The sequence below is a fragment of the Sciurus vulgaris genome (genome assembly GCF_902686455.1).
Source record: "Sciurus vulgaris genome assembly, chromosome: 2".
Taxonomy (NCBI): Eukaryota; Metazoa; Chordata; class Mammalia; order Rodentia; family Sciuridae; genus Sciurus; species Sciurus vulgaris.
In genome coordinates this window covers 70325260-70338619 of record NC_136462.1, presented here as the reverse complement: position 1 = coordinate 70338619, position 13360 = coordinate 70325260, and the positions used below count along the sequence as shown (strand labels likewise).

Sequence of the window (13360 nt, the reverse complement as noted above, 5' to 3'; positions counted from 1 at the left end):
AATCAGAAGGTAACTAATTGCTGTTGAAAAAGTTTATCAATCTAAACAGCTGATCCTTACTGAGTTAGCAAATCCACAGCACAAGGAAGTGGTGGAAGAAGACACTGAATTACTTCTTCGGTAAGGAGATCACCACAGTAGGAAACAAAGCTCTTGATAGCTGAAAAAGAGAACAGACTTATTCAGCACAGCATAAGTGCTATGAAAAGAATACTTGATTATGGTACAGTGTTAGCATTTTTATAAAGAAATGCACCAAAAGCAAAAATACTATTGAAATTCTAATATGAAAAGAAATCTAGCATTTAAAATCACATTAAATAATAATAATAATAATGATAATAATAATAAAAACCTTACTAGAATTACTAGGAGAGATCAATAATAAATTAAAATGTTACTGTCCTGGGGTTTTACTTAGCCCTAGAGCTTAGGAGTAAAAAAGAAATTAGCTTAGACTTTCAAGTAGACCAGTTTTAGACTACTTCTGTAGAATCATGTTGACTAAAGTCATCATATTATGATTTTTACAGATGTTATCTAAAACAAAGAACTTTTATTGGGAGTTACTTCCTCTGAGGAATAAGTATTTTAAAGTCAGACAGAGTTTCAAGATTGAATTCAAAGTTGGTTTTTATTTTTTAAGAATAAAATAACATCAGATTGCTTCCCAATCTTTCCAGGGAATCTACCCTCCCTTAGGTTCAAATTTTCACTGTGGAATATTATTTTCAACAATGTCTATATATTATCAAAGGGTACAACTTTCATGTGTACAGACTTAATGGAAACCATGCTTTATCATTGCTAATTAAATCAAACTCTAATACTTCTGAAAAATGGAATAACTATCTGTTTAAGAGAAAGTAATTTTGACAATTTTCAACTAGCCTGCATCTAACAAAATATGCATTAGCCTAAGAATTTACAACTCTCAAACTTGGTTTATTGCTTCATTCTTCAGTTATGATTACCAAATAACCAATTATATTCAGTTATAAAAATCGTTAGAGGGGGGACCCCTGGCCCCCATCCTCTTACATTAAATGAAACATACAGTATCTGCAAAGACAAAGGGTGCAGTAAAGTTAAAGGGGTAGAAAACACTAAACTCAACCTACCCCTCAGTGCACCAGCACGTCCTTCCAGGGTTACCTGCCAAGTAAATGAATCTCCTCGGCTCTTTTCTGTTTCTAGATCTTTAGGAGATGCTGGAAAGACACATCTCCACAACAGCAGAACTCGAGCAAGGTGATGACTGACAACAGCAGGACCTGCAATTTATTCAATTCGTCACTTATAAAAGAAGGCTGCTTTTTAAAACTCTATTATTAAGCAGGAACTTCCCTCCTAAAATAAAATACACTTTAATTCATTACTGCAATACTTTGTCTTTTTTCTTTCTTCTGATTCCACATGAATTTACTATTGAATAAATTACTATCAGAAGGTGTACAGACAGGAAAAACAAAGAACAAATGGTAAAGTCTGGGCTCAGTTGTCAGCTCTTTTATTATTTTATGTTCCCTTTGAAGAATGTGGAAAAACTGTAATGTGTCACATAAATGGAAAGTACAATTGCCATGGTGACAAACTATGTTATATCCCTGATCTTTGGAATAATATTAACTTCTTAAATTTTTGGTGCTGGAGGTTGGACCCAGGGCTTCACACTTGGCAAGCATGCACACTCTGAACTACACTCCTAGACTCCAATGTTAACTTCTGATAACAACTTGTTCCAGACAAAAAAATCAGATATAAAGTAACTGAATAGAACTATCTTTTTTAAAAAATTGAGAGCAACATTAATGAACTGAGGTATCATGAATACAAAAGTCTAATAATAAAAGGTAATGTACAATGATAACATTATCAATTAAAAAAAAAAAAAGAAAAAAAAAAAAAAAAAAACCAGGAGGCATAAAACCCAAAACCCACAGCTTTTTCCTCCAAGAAGTAGTTTTTAAAATTCTGGGGCTACCTTCAAATTCTCCTACAAACAAGCCCTCCTTTCTTCTTAGCTCCCCATTCTGCTGACCATAGATCTTTCTTCTGTAGTAGAGTATCATACTTTTAAGAACTGCACTGGGGTTTGGAGAGAGATTGACTAGGTTAATATAAACTTACTAGTTGTGCACACAAACTTGAATGATGATTAATGACTTTTTGAGGGCCTTCTTCCTCACCTAGAAATGGGGATAATAACAGTATCTACCATACAGGAGAGTTTCAAGGCTTATAAACATTTATGTGGAATAATGCTTTGTTCATGGTATTTATATCAAGTTTGACATGTAATTATCAATAAAAAAATTTGCCATATTATTATTTGGTACCAGCAATTGAACTCAACGTGCTTAAACACTCAGCTACATCTTTACCCTCCCTTGTATTTTTGAGACAGGGTCTTGCTAAGCTAGTTAGGGCCTTGCTAACTTGCTGAGGCTGGTTTTGAACTTGCAGTCCTCCAGTCCAAGCCTCTGCAGTCACTGGGATTACAGGTGCACACCATTACGCCTGGCTTTAAAAATTTGCCTTGGCCTGGGGTTGTGGCTCAGTGGTGGAGTGCGTGCTTGGCATGTGTGAGGCACTGGGTTTCATTCTCAGCACCACACATAAATAAATAAATAAAATAAAGGTGGAAAAAAATTTTTTTTTAAATTTGACTTATTTTTAAAGGGAGAGGTGAGCCTAATAAAATGAAAAAGCAATTGCAAGTCTCTCTATTTTTTTAATGAATGCAATCTAGAAGATTAAAAAAGAATTTCTCTGTTCTTCTGACTTGATTTTCAGGAAAAGCCACTATGCTAATCCCCTCAGCAAAACATACAATACTCTTTGCTTACTATTTTTTTCTTTTTTGTGGTGCTTGGGACTGAACCCTTCATATACTCTAATGTAGATCTCTACCACTGAGCTATATCCCCAGCCTACTTACTATGTTTTATTTATTTTTAGGTAGTATTTAAAAAAAACAAAACAATAATAACAACAAAAAAACTAGACTTGGAATAAAAGAAAGCAGTGAAGAAAAGTGACTGTAAGAGATTTGTATGTGTGTGCATGAATGCATTTGCATGCACATTCACACTGATATATACAATGGATTGTAGAAACCGAAAATTCTGAAAGCAAAATTCAATCACATACCAAAAAACAAACAAAAAAACAAAATCCAAAAAAACCCAAAAAAGTGTGCAGTCATTGAAAGTATCTATAGGTAAGAAAAGTTTCATAAATATTTGCCATTGTACCCTCCTTAAGATATGTCACTAACTTAATAGCATTTTTTTCCTACAGAGGTACTAAGACACTGTCATTTCAGACACATATGAATTAAGTTAGAAAAAAAGGGTTCACAGTGATTGCAAAGTAAAACACCAAGGGTTTTTCACACCAAGAACAACTCTATCTATGAATATATGCATGCTAACTTAGCAAGACCCTGTCTCAAGATCAAAGTTGTTTTTATGGCATCAGGTAAACTGGGAAGTTTATCAAGAAAGGTTAAAAAATGGCTGTAGTTCATAATCTGGAAGTAGATTTCATGTGATATACTTAAGTTGATGTTAATTTAGAGTAGTGAATATATTAAAAATAATGAAAAAAGTTGTATGTTGTGAAAGGAATGATGAAATACAAGAAACTATTAAAACTTCGAGGGAAAAATTAATAAAGCACTCAGAGAGAGTGTTAGCTAAAATTCATTTCCCACAAAATAGAATCAAGGCCCCTTGGAAAAAATGGCTGATGGCAAGCCTGGGGCAGGAAATACACATTAAACCCTGCATGTCTTACCACGTCAAAACCAAACATTAAAGAATAATAGATTCATGTAAAAAGGACATGTGAGGGGTCTGGAATTGTGGCTCAGTGGTAGGGCACTTGCCTAGCATGTGTGAAGCACTGGGTTTGATTCTCAGTACCACATAAAAATGAATAAATAAAATAAAGATATTGTGTCCATCTTCAACTAAAAAATTAAAAAGGACATGTGCGTCGACTTGAAGGGGTTCTCACTGACCAAAATGAGAATCAAAATGACTGCGCTGAACTGAAATATACAAATATAAGTAATTTTTAAAAATCATAGAATATTTTAATCTCTGTATAGTAATTATAAATATGCAATAAGATACGACATACTAATCTCTTTTTTAAAGGAAAGAGGACCTCTTGTGATCTTTCTCCAAGGGAATGACACTGGTTTTAAGAGCTTTTATCAAGTTTAAGAGCATTTATTAAGTTGATTATTTCCTCTTTAATTCACCAATATCAATATGGTAGGCATGAAATACCCACCAAAAAAGATGTATGAAACTGCTACATTATACCCATCATGTTGTAAAATGATGATTTGTGGTAGGGGCCAGCAAACATTTTCTGGAAAGGATCAGAGAGTAAACATCTTTGGCTTTGAGAGTTATATACTCTCACAATTACTCAACTCTTATCACTGGAGCACCTAAAGGTCATAGATGATATAAAAACCTATGAGTGTGGCTGTATTAAAATAAAACTTTATGGGCACTAAAATTTGGCTTTCATATAATTTTCACATATCACAAAATATTCTCCAACTTTTCCCAACCATTAAAAAAATGTAAAAGCCATTCTCAGCTCACAGAATCAATAAAAATAGGTAACAAAATAAATAAAATAGATGTCAAGGGGCTGGGGTTTTGGTTCAGTGGTGGAGCACTTGTCTGGCAGATATGAGGCACTGGGTTCAATTCTCAGCACCGCATAAAAATAAATAAATAAAGGTTCAACAACAACTAATAAAAATATTAAAAAACAAAAACAAAAACAAAAAACAGATGTCAAGTCAGATTTGGCCCTTGGACTAAACCTGGTCTAATTCCAATAAAATTTCTTTAATCATCTCAAGAATATCTTCCTACTATTACTTAAAATAGTTCCTCACTTATGATTACTTATTTTAATTTGAGCTTGCTTTAGATCAAATTACTTCATATCCAGCCAGGTGTCAAAATCATTTATAGGCCAATTCCAACCAGCTGTATTTCATATCCTAGCATTAACTCATACAGTAGAGACTTAAAGCAAAATATAAGTGTGATAAACTTATTTCTTAGGTACAGGACACAAAGACATGACAATAAAGCAATTACTTATTTATTTTTTAAATACAAGCTCTGGCATGTGCAGCTTTTTCTTTTTTCTTTATTTTCTCTCTCTCTCTCTCTCTTGCCTAGCACATATGAGGAACCCAGTGCCTCACATGTGCTAGGCAAGTGCTCTACCACTGAGCCACAACTCCAGTTCCCAATTACTTATTTTTCATAAATACAATTTAAATAAGCCTCGTCTATCCCCTTCAATGTTATAACTATTGGGTACAACCAATCTAAAAAATAATTACAGTACTGGATTCATGGGTTATGGTAAATTTTCTTGCTTCTCCTTATACAGAGGAAAATTTTTCTTTCTGAGGATAAATGTGAAGGATTTTTGGAAATGTCCAAGTTATTCTAAGCCTAAAAAATGATTAAGTTGGTCTGTCCTCCTTCATAAACTGATCTGGAAGAGAAATTCAAGAGAGATATGTGAAGTTGGGTGTAGTGGCACGTGACCGTAATCCCAGTGACCTGAGAGGCTGAAGCAAGAGAATCAAAAGTTCAAAGCCAGTCTGGGCAACTCAGTGAGCTCCTGTCTCAAAATAAAAAATAAAAAGGGCTGGGAATGCATCTTGGCAGTAGAGTGCCCCTGGGTTCAATCCAAATGCTGCAAAAAAAAAAAAAGAAAAAAAAGGAAAAATTTTTAGCAATAAAGTAAGTAAAAGTAAATGTCTTTTTTTAAAAAGACAAGGTAGTCCAGGCTGGACTTAAACTCCTGGGCTCAAGTGATTCTCTTGCCTTAAATGTCCAAAGTGTCTGGGATTACAGGCATGTGCTCGGATACCTGGTCATAATTGCCTTCTTTCAGTGATCACTATGAGGAAAATATTTATGTGGCTATTAAAAAAAATTCTGATACAGGGCCAGGGTTGTGGCTCAGTGGTAGAGCACTTACTTGCCTAGCATGTGTGAGGTACTGGGTTCAATTCTCAGCACCACTTATAAATAAAAATGAACAAAATAAAGTTGTCCATCAACAACTAAAAAAAATTAAAAAAAAAAAATTCTGATACATATGAAAAGCTAGTCTCATCAAATCCCGTGTAAGAATCCTTTCATGCAAAAACACAAAGTATGTCCTAATTATGTAAACCTTCCACAAGACAGTTACCTAATGTCATCAGAGCAGCAATCAATAACCATCCAGCTTGTGTGCGCTGAGCTGAAAGGCGACTGTTTTGAGCAGCAGAACATAGCAAATCTTCTGCTAATGTCATAATAATCTGTTAATGTACAGAAGATAATTAAAAAATTAGTTTATAAATTAGTGAACAAATGATAGCAAATAATTATAATCTCTTGAAAAATTAACTCTATAATAACTGAAAGTGATGAAGGGCTTCCATTTAGACATGATAGAACAATGTCACATAGAAAATTATAAAAAATGAAGTTCTTAAGGTTAAATGCTGGCATACTAAATACAACACAGCAACCCTACAAAGCTTTGTAGAGCATATGTGACAACATTTTAAGATAGTTCAACTAAAATTGTACAGAATTGAATTTACTTTTAGTTTTAAGAAACTATCTTCTTTGATCAGGAATTGTAAGAAAAAAATTTCATTATAGGAATCTCCCTTTTAAAAATTCTACCTACCATTTTGATACCTCAGTGGCTGGTCAGTCTTCCCACAGGGAATATATTATGGTTAAAAACAGTCCAAATAGTATCATATTGAGAGAACTTTCACAAATAGAATGGAATTTGTTAAAATGTTATACTAAAAAAGTCTATGAAATAAGGCAGTGTTATAAAACAACAGAGAAAAAACCCAGATTTTTCTTACTTGTGAATAATGTATGCTTATATAGTACACAGGATAGGGAGCATGTAATATGTTCGAGAAAATATCTGTTACCCATCACCTCTGGAAAAGCAGAAGGTACTAAGAGTTGCAAATAAACTTTCTGAAGAGGAAGATTAGTGCATTTTACAACAACCCACTAACTTACAACTAATTTAGGAGTGCATGGAGCCCCTACAGTCAATGGATGGCACTCAAAAAAAGTAAGGTGAAACAAAGCATTTTAGGCAAAACAATAGGACATTCACTCAGAAAGAAATTTCAAACATAATGGGAGGATGAGAATCTTGTCTGAATTAATGATATCTGAGGATAAGTTTAAATACATGCAATGATGATAAAGAATCATCATATTTAGCAAAATATTAGGTATTAATTCAGAAAATAACTATAGTACTAAGTTTAAATGAATAATATTACCTCTCTGTCAGTCACATTTTTCCAATGGTACCGGCAATAGTCTATTCTTTTATTTTTCAGAACAATTATAGTTACTGTTATATTTAATACTTAAGGAGTGGGACATCTGATTACTCAAAAAGTTGTTCAGGATGGCTCTGACTGGGTAATATATAAGACATGATGTTTTTAGGAAAAACCTGAGATACCATCATTATATAAAGAGAACGAAATTATTACCTTGCCCTTTCCATGAGGAATTCCTAGAGGACAATGTTTCACTGCTCCCAACAGAGCTGCCACAGCAAAACTAAAGCCAGTCACTGCTTCAGGTGAAGACTTAAGTACAGTAAGGCGTTCGACGCAACGATCTAAGAGAGGTGTTAGGTAGGAAGGTAATGCCACAGCAATGCAATGTAAACACCAAGCTGCTGCCAATCGAACAGAAATGCTAGGATGAAGAATAACTGAAATGACACTGTCGAGAAGGCCTAGAGAGACAAAACAAACAAATTATGGCTTAGGTACACAGATAAAATTCACCCAGTCATAAAAGAGTCAAAAGAGTGAATGGTCTGGGCATAGTAGTACAAGTCTGTAATCTCAGTCACTCAGCAGGCTCAGTCAGGAAGATCTCAAGTTTGAGGCCAGTCTTGGCAACTTAAAAATAAAAAGGCTATGGGCTGGGACTATAGCTCAGTTGGTAGAGTGCTTGCCTTGCATACACAAGACCCTGGGTTCAATCCCCAGCACCACAAAAAAAAAAATAAATAAATAAAATAAATAAATAAATAAATAAATAAATAAATAAATAAATAAATAAAAAGGCTGACGGTAGCTCAGTGCTAAACTGCTTGACTAGCATGCATAAGGCCTTGGGTTCAATTCTCAGTACCACAAAGAAGAAAAAAAAAAAAAAAGAATGAAAAGCTATCTGGATATAAAATACATTATTTTTATTAAAAGGCAAATAAGAATAAAAAAATTAAGTGATGCATAATTAAAAAGATTTTTTTAAACCCAAGAATTATTTCTGATGAAAACTGGATTAAATTAAGTCAGTATACAAAAGAAAAAAATTCATTTCCTACGTAAATCCATATTTTACCTATTTTACCTTGAGAACATTACTAATGTGGTACAAGAAATTAAGCACATTATCTACATAATAATATATTTCCTATTCATTGCAGTGCTCTTATCTGAGAACAAAATGTTAAAATCAAGGTTTCACTGGGTCCTCAGTGGGCTACTAACCTATTACAAAGACAGTGGGAAAAAAGTCTATTCTTGCTATGATTCAAGATATACCTTCATGAAAATATGTAAGTTTCATGTTGACTGGTACTTAAAAAAATTCTGGTACGAGCTGGGTGCAGTGGTTCACACCTGTAATCCCAGTATCTTGGGAGGCTGAGGCAGGAGGACTGCAAGTTTGAGGCCAGCTCTGCATCAAAATAAATGAAAAGGGCTGGGGATGTGGCTCAGTGTTTAAATGCCTCTGGGTTCAAATGTATGACAATCTACCTGCCACACTTAAACAGCTTACAAACACAAAATGCAAAAAGCTTCTCAGGAGGAAATGTGTATCATAAAGGACAAAACCACAAAAAAAAGATTTAAAAAAAAGTGATTATAAAAAAGAAGCCAGTCACTAAAGACTACATATTGTATGATTCCATTTTATGAAATGTCCTAAGTAATTTTGGTAAATGGGAGTAAATAGTGAATATATTTCTTGTTGGGGTGATGAAAACATTCTGTAATTAAGCAGTGGTTGGGTTTGTACAACTCTGAATATATCAAAACCACAATGAATTCTATATTTTAAAAGGATGAACTTTATGGTATATGAATTTTATCTCAATAAAACTGTTCTAAAAAGTAATTAAATAATTTTTCAAAGAGAGAAAGAAAACAAAGACAGTTTGAAAAGACTTTTGAGGAATTCAATTATATGAACCATATAGATATTAACATTTTCACTGCAGATGAGAAATGTAAATTCATGTTTATTTCTTTGTTTTTCCATGTTATTCTAAATATCTCCAGAGAGGATGGGGAGAGACTTAGGGAACAGCCTTTATTTACAAAAGAAAAAAACAAACAACAACATAACACCAAAACCAAAACCCTCAAGGATATTACATATTTTAAACAATCTTGATTATAAATTTTTCATAAAATATCTTTAATAAATCTACAGTGGACTCTATGACAAGTAAGCTACAATAAAGAGATTTCCTTTCATGAGTACAAGTAATTTTAAGGTATTCAGATGAGTCAAAAACAACAGATATACCTGTACTTGAATCTTGCAGCAAAGGTGCAGCAGTGGTGCCAAGACTGTGTATGAGATTTCCAAGTTCTTGTAAAGCACATACCAGCATATGCTGGCTGGCTGCTACATCTGTGGAACCAACTCGGGTTTCCAAGTTACCATCACTCAATACAGCATCTGACAGAAACATAAGAATTAACTATGCATCACTATTTTATAAAAATACATTATAGGGGGTAGGTATTAGGAGCATAAAGTATAATGGCAAAAATTCATACAGTGCACCCACTTGATGATTATGAAATCTCTGAAGCAGTAACTGAAATGCTTAAATGGGGAACTGCATCAATGAAGAGTGAACTGAACTAATATAATTAATTTAATTTAAGCAATCTTGAATTAAAAGATCACTTATTACTCTTTAAGCAAGGAGCACTGAAAGGGAAAATTCATGGGGAATATTTCAATATTACTGAGACTCAAGCAGAGTGGACAGTAGAGGACCTAAGACAAACTACATCAAAAAATAATTTAACTTTTCTAGTAAGCACAACATGAATTCTAAGGAACAATTATTATTAGCCTTCAAGATGTGTATTAAAATGGTATTATACCAGTCTTGTTTTTCCAAAGGGACAATTCCTTTGTCACTGTTAAAAAAGATTGTGTTAGTACATTCATACCCACAACTTTCTTTAGCTTCCAGATGGTCTGGCATATATCCTTTGCAGCAGCAATTTGAGCCTTTTCTCCAAGAAGGCCTCCTATTGTAGCTCGAAGAATAAATGAAACACACCGGCGACAGCAGACAGCATCAATCTGAGTTTGGGTAGCTTTAGGGTGTGACTGTGACACAAGGCTTAGGAGGTGAGAAAGAAAGACAGGAAAATTTTTCTCTAGCCAAGCTCCTCCTAACGTTGAAACAAATACCACGTAAGCCTAAAAAAGAAAGGAGTTTCATCTTCAAAATTAAATAATCTCAATTCTGAATTTTCTTTTCCATAAAATATGTAGAATTTTACTAATATTTCTTTATTCCCTACAAACTGTATTTTTGCTTCATTACAGCCACTTTATATTTAAGCATACCACTATTTTTTGCTCTTTCTTTGCTTAAAGGCAAAACTGAAGAGCATAATGTCTCAACTTTGATTTCATTTATGTTGCTCTGCTTTACTTCAGTCAGACTCAGCAAATTTTCAGAATTAATATTGCCAGCTAATTTGTAAAATCCATCTGTGGTTTCGCAAAACAAAGGTTTCAAGCTATTTCACGTTCTAAATAAGAAAATTCAAATCTATGAACACATTGTAAGAATTAACTATGCTCCAAAACCGTACTTCAAAGGGAAGTTCTAGAAACCGGAGTAAAGTTTACAGTGATGAATCCATGCCTTTTACTTTCATGAACTGTTTCTTACTCCAGAGATACAAAGAAAAGCAGTTTCCTTAAGTGACCTGTTCCTTAGAAACACAGTTTACAATTGCACTGGGAAGCTCATGTTTTTACAAAGTCTAAAATATGGTATAAGCAATGAGGACATATGTGAATTTTTAAAAAGTTCAGGTTTGTTTTCAACCATACTAGTACTTAGAAAAAAAAAGTTAATTCAAGGAAAGAATGCAGAGATCTTTGTGCTTTTATTCTGATTCCTTTTCTAAGGGTTTAGCTTTTTTTTTTTTTTTTTTTTGACAAAACTCAGGGGTTTTCTGCCACCAAACTACATCTACAGATCTTTTTATTTTGAGACAGGGGCCTGCTAAATTGTTAAGGCTGGCCTCAAGCTTGTAATCCTCCTGCCTCTGCCACCTGAGTAGATGGGATTAAAGACATGTGCCATAGGGTTTAACTTTTAACATTTTGTTTAGGACCCAAAATTGAAGCACTGAAGTAGAGTGGATACTGTGACCTTTATTTAGGAGTTAAAAATGTTCTAGTATGTTTTGTGCATGATAAATAATATGTACCCAAGGGCTTAAGGTGAACTCTAGGAGCACACAAAAACACAATGGAAGACATGTTAAACCACAAGATACACAAAAGCACAAGGGCTAGGGAAAAAAAGTGTTTTTTATGTTTCAAAGGCAACAAAAATTCTCCCTTACTAGGAACTTAAAATCACTACAGTACATAAGTTACACGTAACTTAGTTTTTAAAAACTATTTTGGCCTTATCACATCTATTTATGAATATGAGAGCATAAGTAGTGAACTCACATAGTATCACTTCTGCAAAGTCAGATATTAAAGCTTGCATTATAATTACACCAGTGAGGATTACATTTAGATACTGATTTGTGATTCCAACCTGAGTAACTCCAACTCGAACATCCCTACTGACTGAACTGGTTCCTTTCAGCATATCTCCACTGGCTCGAAGAAATCCTGAACTCCCACGTAGAAACCCTGTTCCTAGTAATTCCAGAACTTCTTCCAAAGACACTCTGCGAATGCTTTGACGTAAGGCTGCTATGACAAAGAACAAAACAAAAGTGTAATTCATAATTTATAGGCTAATTTTAATGCATAATCTGTTTTTGTTTTTTTTGTGATGGGGATTGAACCCAGGACTTTGCACATTAAGTACAAACTACCATTGAGCTACCAGTCCAGTCACTAATTAATACATGATCTTGATTTACAAAAAGCCAGCATGTTACCAGAAACAAAAATAATCTAAAAATTTAAGCAAATAGCAAAAATAACAGGACATTCTACACATTAACACAAAAAAATTCACACACAGTTTCAAAGGTCAAATCGGAATGAGCTCTGAAATATGTCAAGGACATCTTTTTAAAAAATTTTTTTTATTAAGGTTTTGGTCAGTGATATTATTTTTAAAAAATTTCTTTTCATACATATATATAGGGTAATAATGTCTGTCTCAATCTACCATTCTTCCCATCCCCACCTGCCCAAGGACATCTTAAAGTTGGTGTTACTGCTCCACTGTTCCCTTTTCCTCAAAAACTTAAAAGGCTAATATAATAGTCTTCTAAAATAAGGGAAAACATCTATAAAACCAGGTTACTTCTCCACAAGTGAAAATGCTATACAACATTTAAATTTTCTTTTGAAATACTAAAAATGTCAAAACATAATTTAAATGCTCTATAACTTTAAAGGAAATTTAAATAATCACCATTATCCACTATCCAGCTTTAAAAACTGTCAACTGACAATACCATTTTTGTTATTCCTTCAGTCTGAAGAAATTAAAGCTGAATACTACTAACACTACCCAGCTGGCTTTCAGGCTATAATAACTAGAAGATTAGTTACAGCAGGAATACAGAAGGTTGCTTTCAGTTTGATACAGTTAAAATTTCTCATTATAAACACCTAGGAAATATCTACTTTAAAAAAAAATTCCCTTTTTCATTCTTCTCCTAAAAATTAATGGCAATAAGCTTTGACTGTTGTTATGAACTCAAATAATAAAGCAGTACAGAAACAAACTTTTGATAATGTTATTATTTAAAAAATCTAGTCCCCAACCTAAAGAGGAGAAAACAATCCGAGACAAATGAAAATCTACACTGGCATTTGGGAGAGAAACATTAGTAAATTGTACAAAATTCATGCCCTTGTGGATCATCAATTCTAGGAAGACAACAATAAATGTGATGAATGATTAAGTAGTACATTAAACAGTGATTCAAAACCATACATGGAATAGGGTAAATGAGGTTAGGAATACTGGGGGTAGAGGGAAGTACTGTGAT

General features: G+C 33.6%; 1 protein-coding gene across 6 annotated transcripts in view; it reads right to left on the bottom strand.

Annotated features, from left to right (window-relative positions):
- Positions 1-13360, bottom strand: part of HEATR5A (HEAT repeat containing 5A) — a 109722-nt gene that overhangs the window by 71275 nt on the left and 25087 nt on the right. For 4 of the 6 annotated variants that reach the window (XM_079127205.1, XM_079127210.1, XM_079127208.1 and 1 more), the window contains exons 7-13: positions 11941-12101; positions 10316-10571; positions 9654-9809; positions 7592-7842; positions 6256-6367; positions 1122-1274; positions 61-160 (exon numbers count right to left, since the gene is read on the bottom strand). In XM_079127205.1, coding sequence (XP_078983331.1) covers positions 61-160; positions 1122-1274; positions 6256-6367; positions 7592-7842; positions 9654-9809; positions 10316-10571; positions 11941-12101 — 1189 coding nt within the window. The remainder of the gene's footprint in view (positions 1-60; positions 161-1121; positions 1275-6255; positions 6368-7591; positions 7843-9653; positions 9810-10315; positions 10572-11940; positions 12102-13360) is intronic. The other 2 variants (XM_079127207.1, XM_079127209.1) reach the window with 1 other exon arrangement.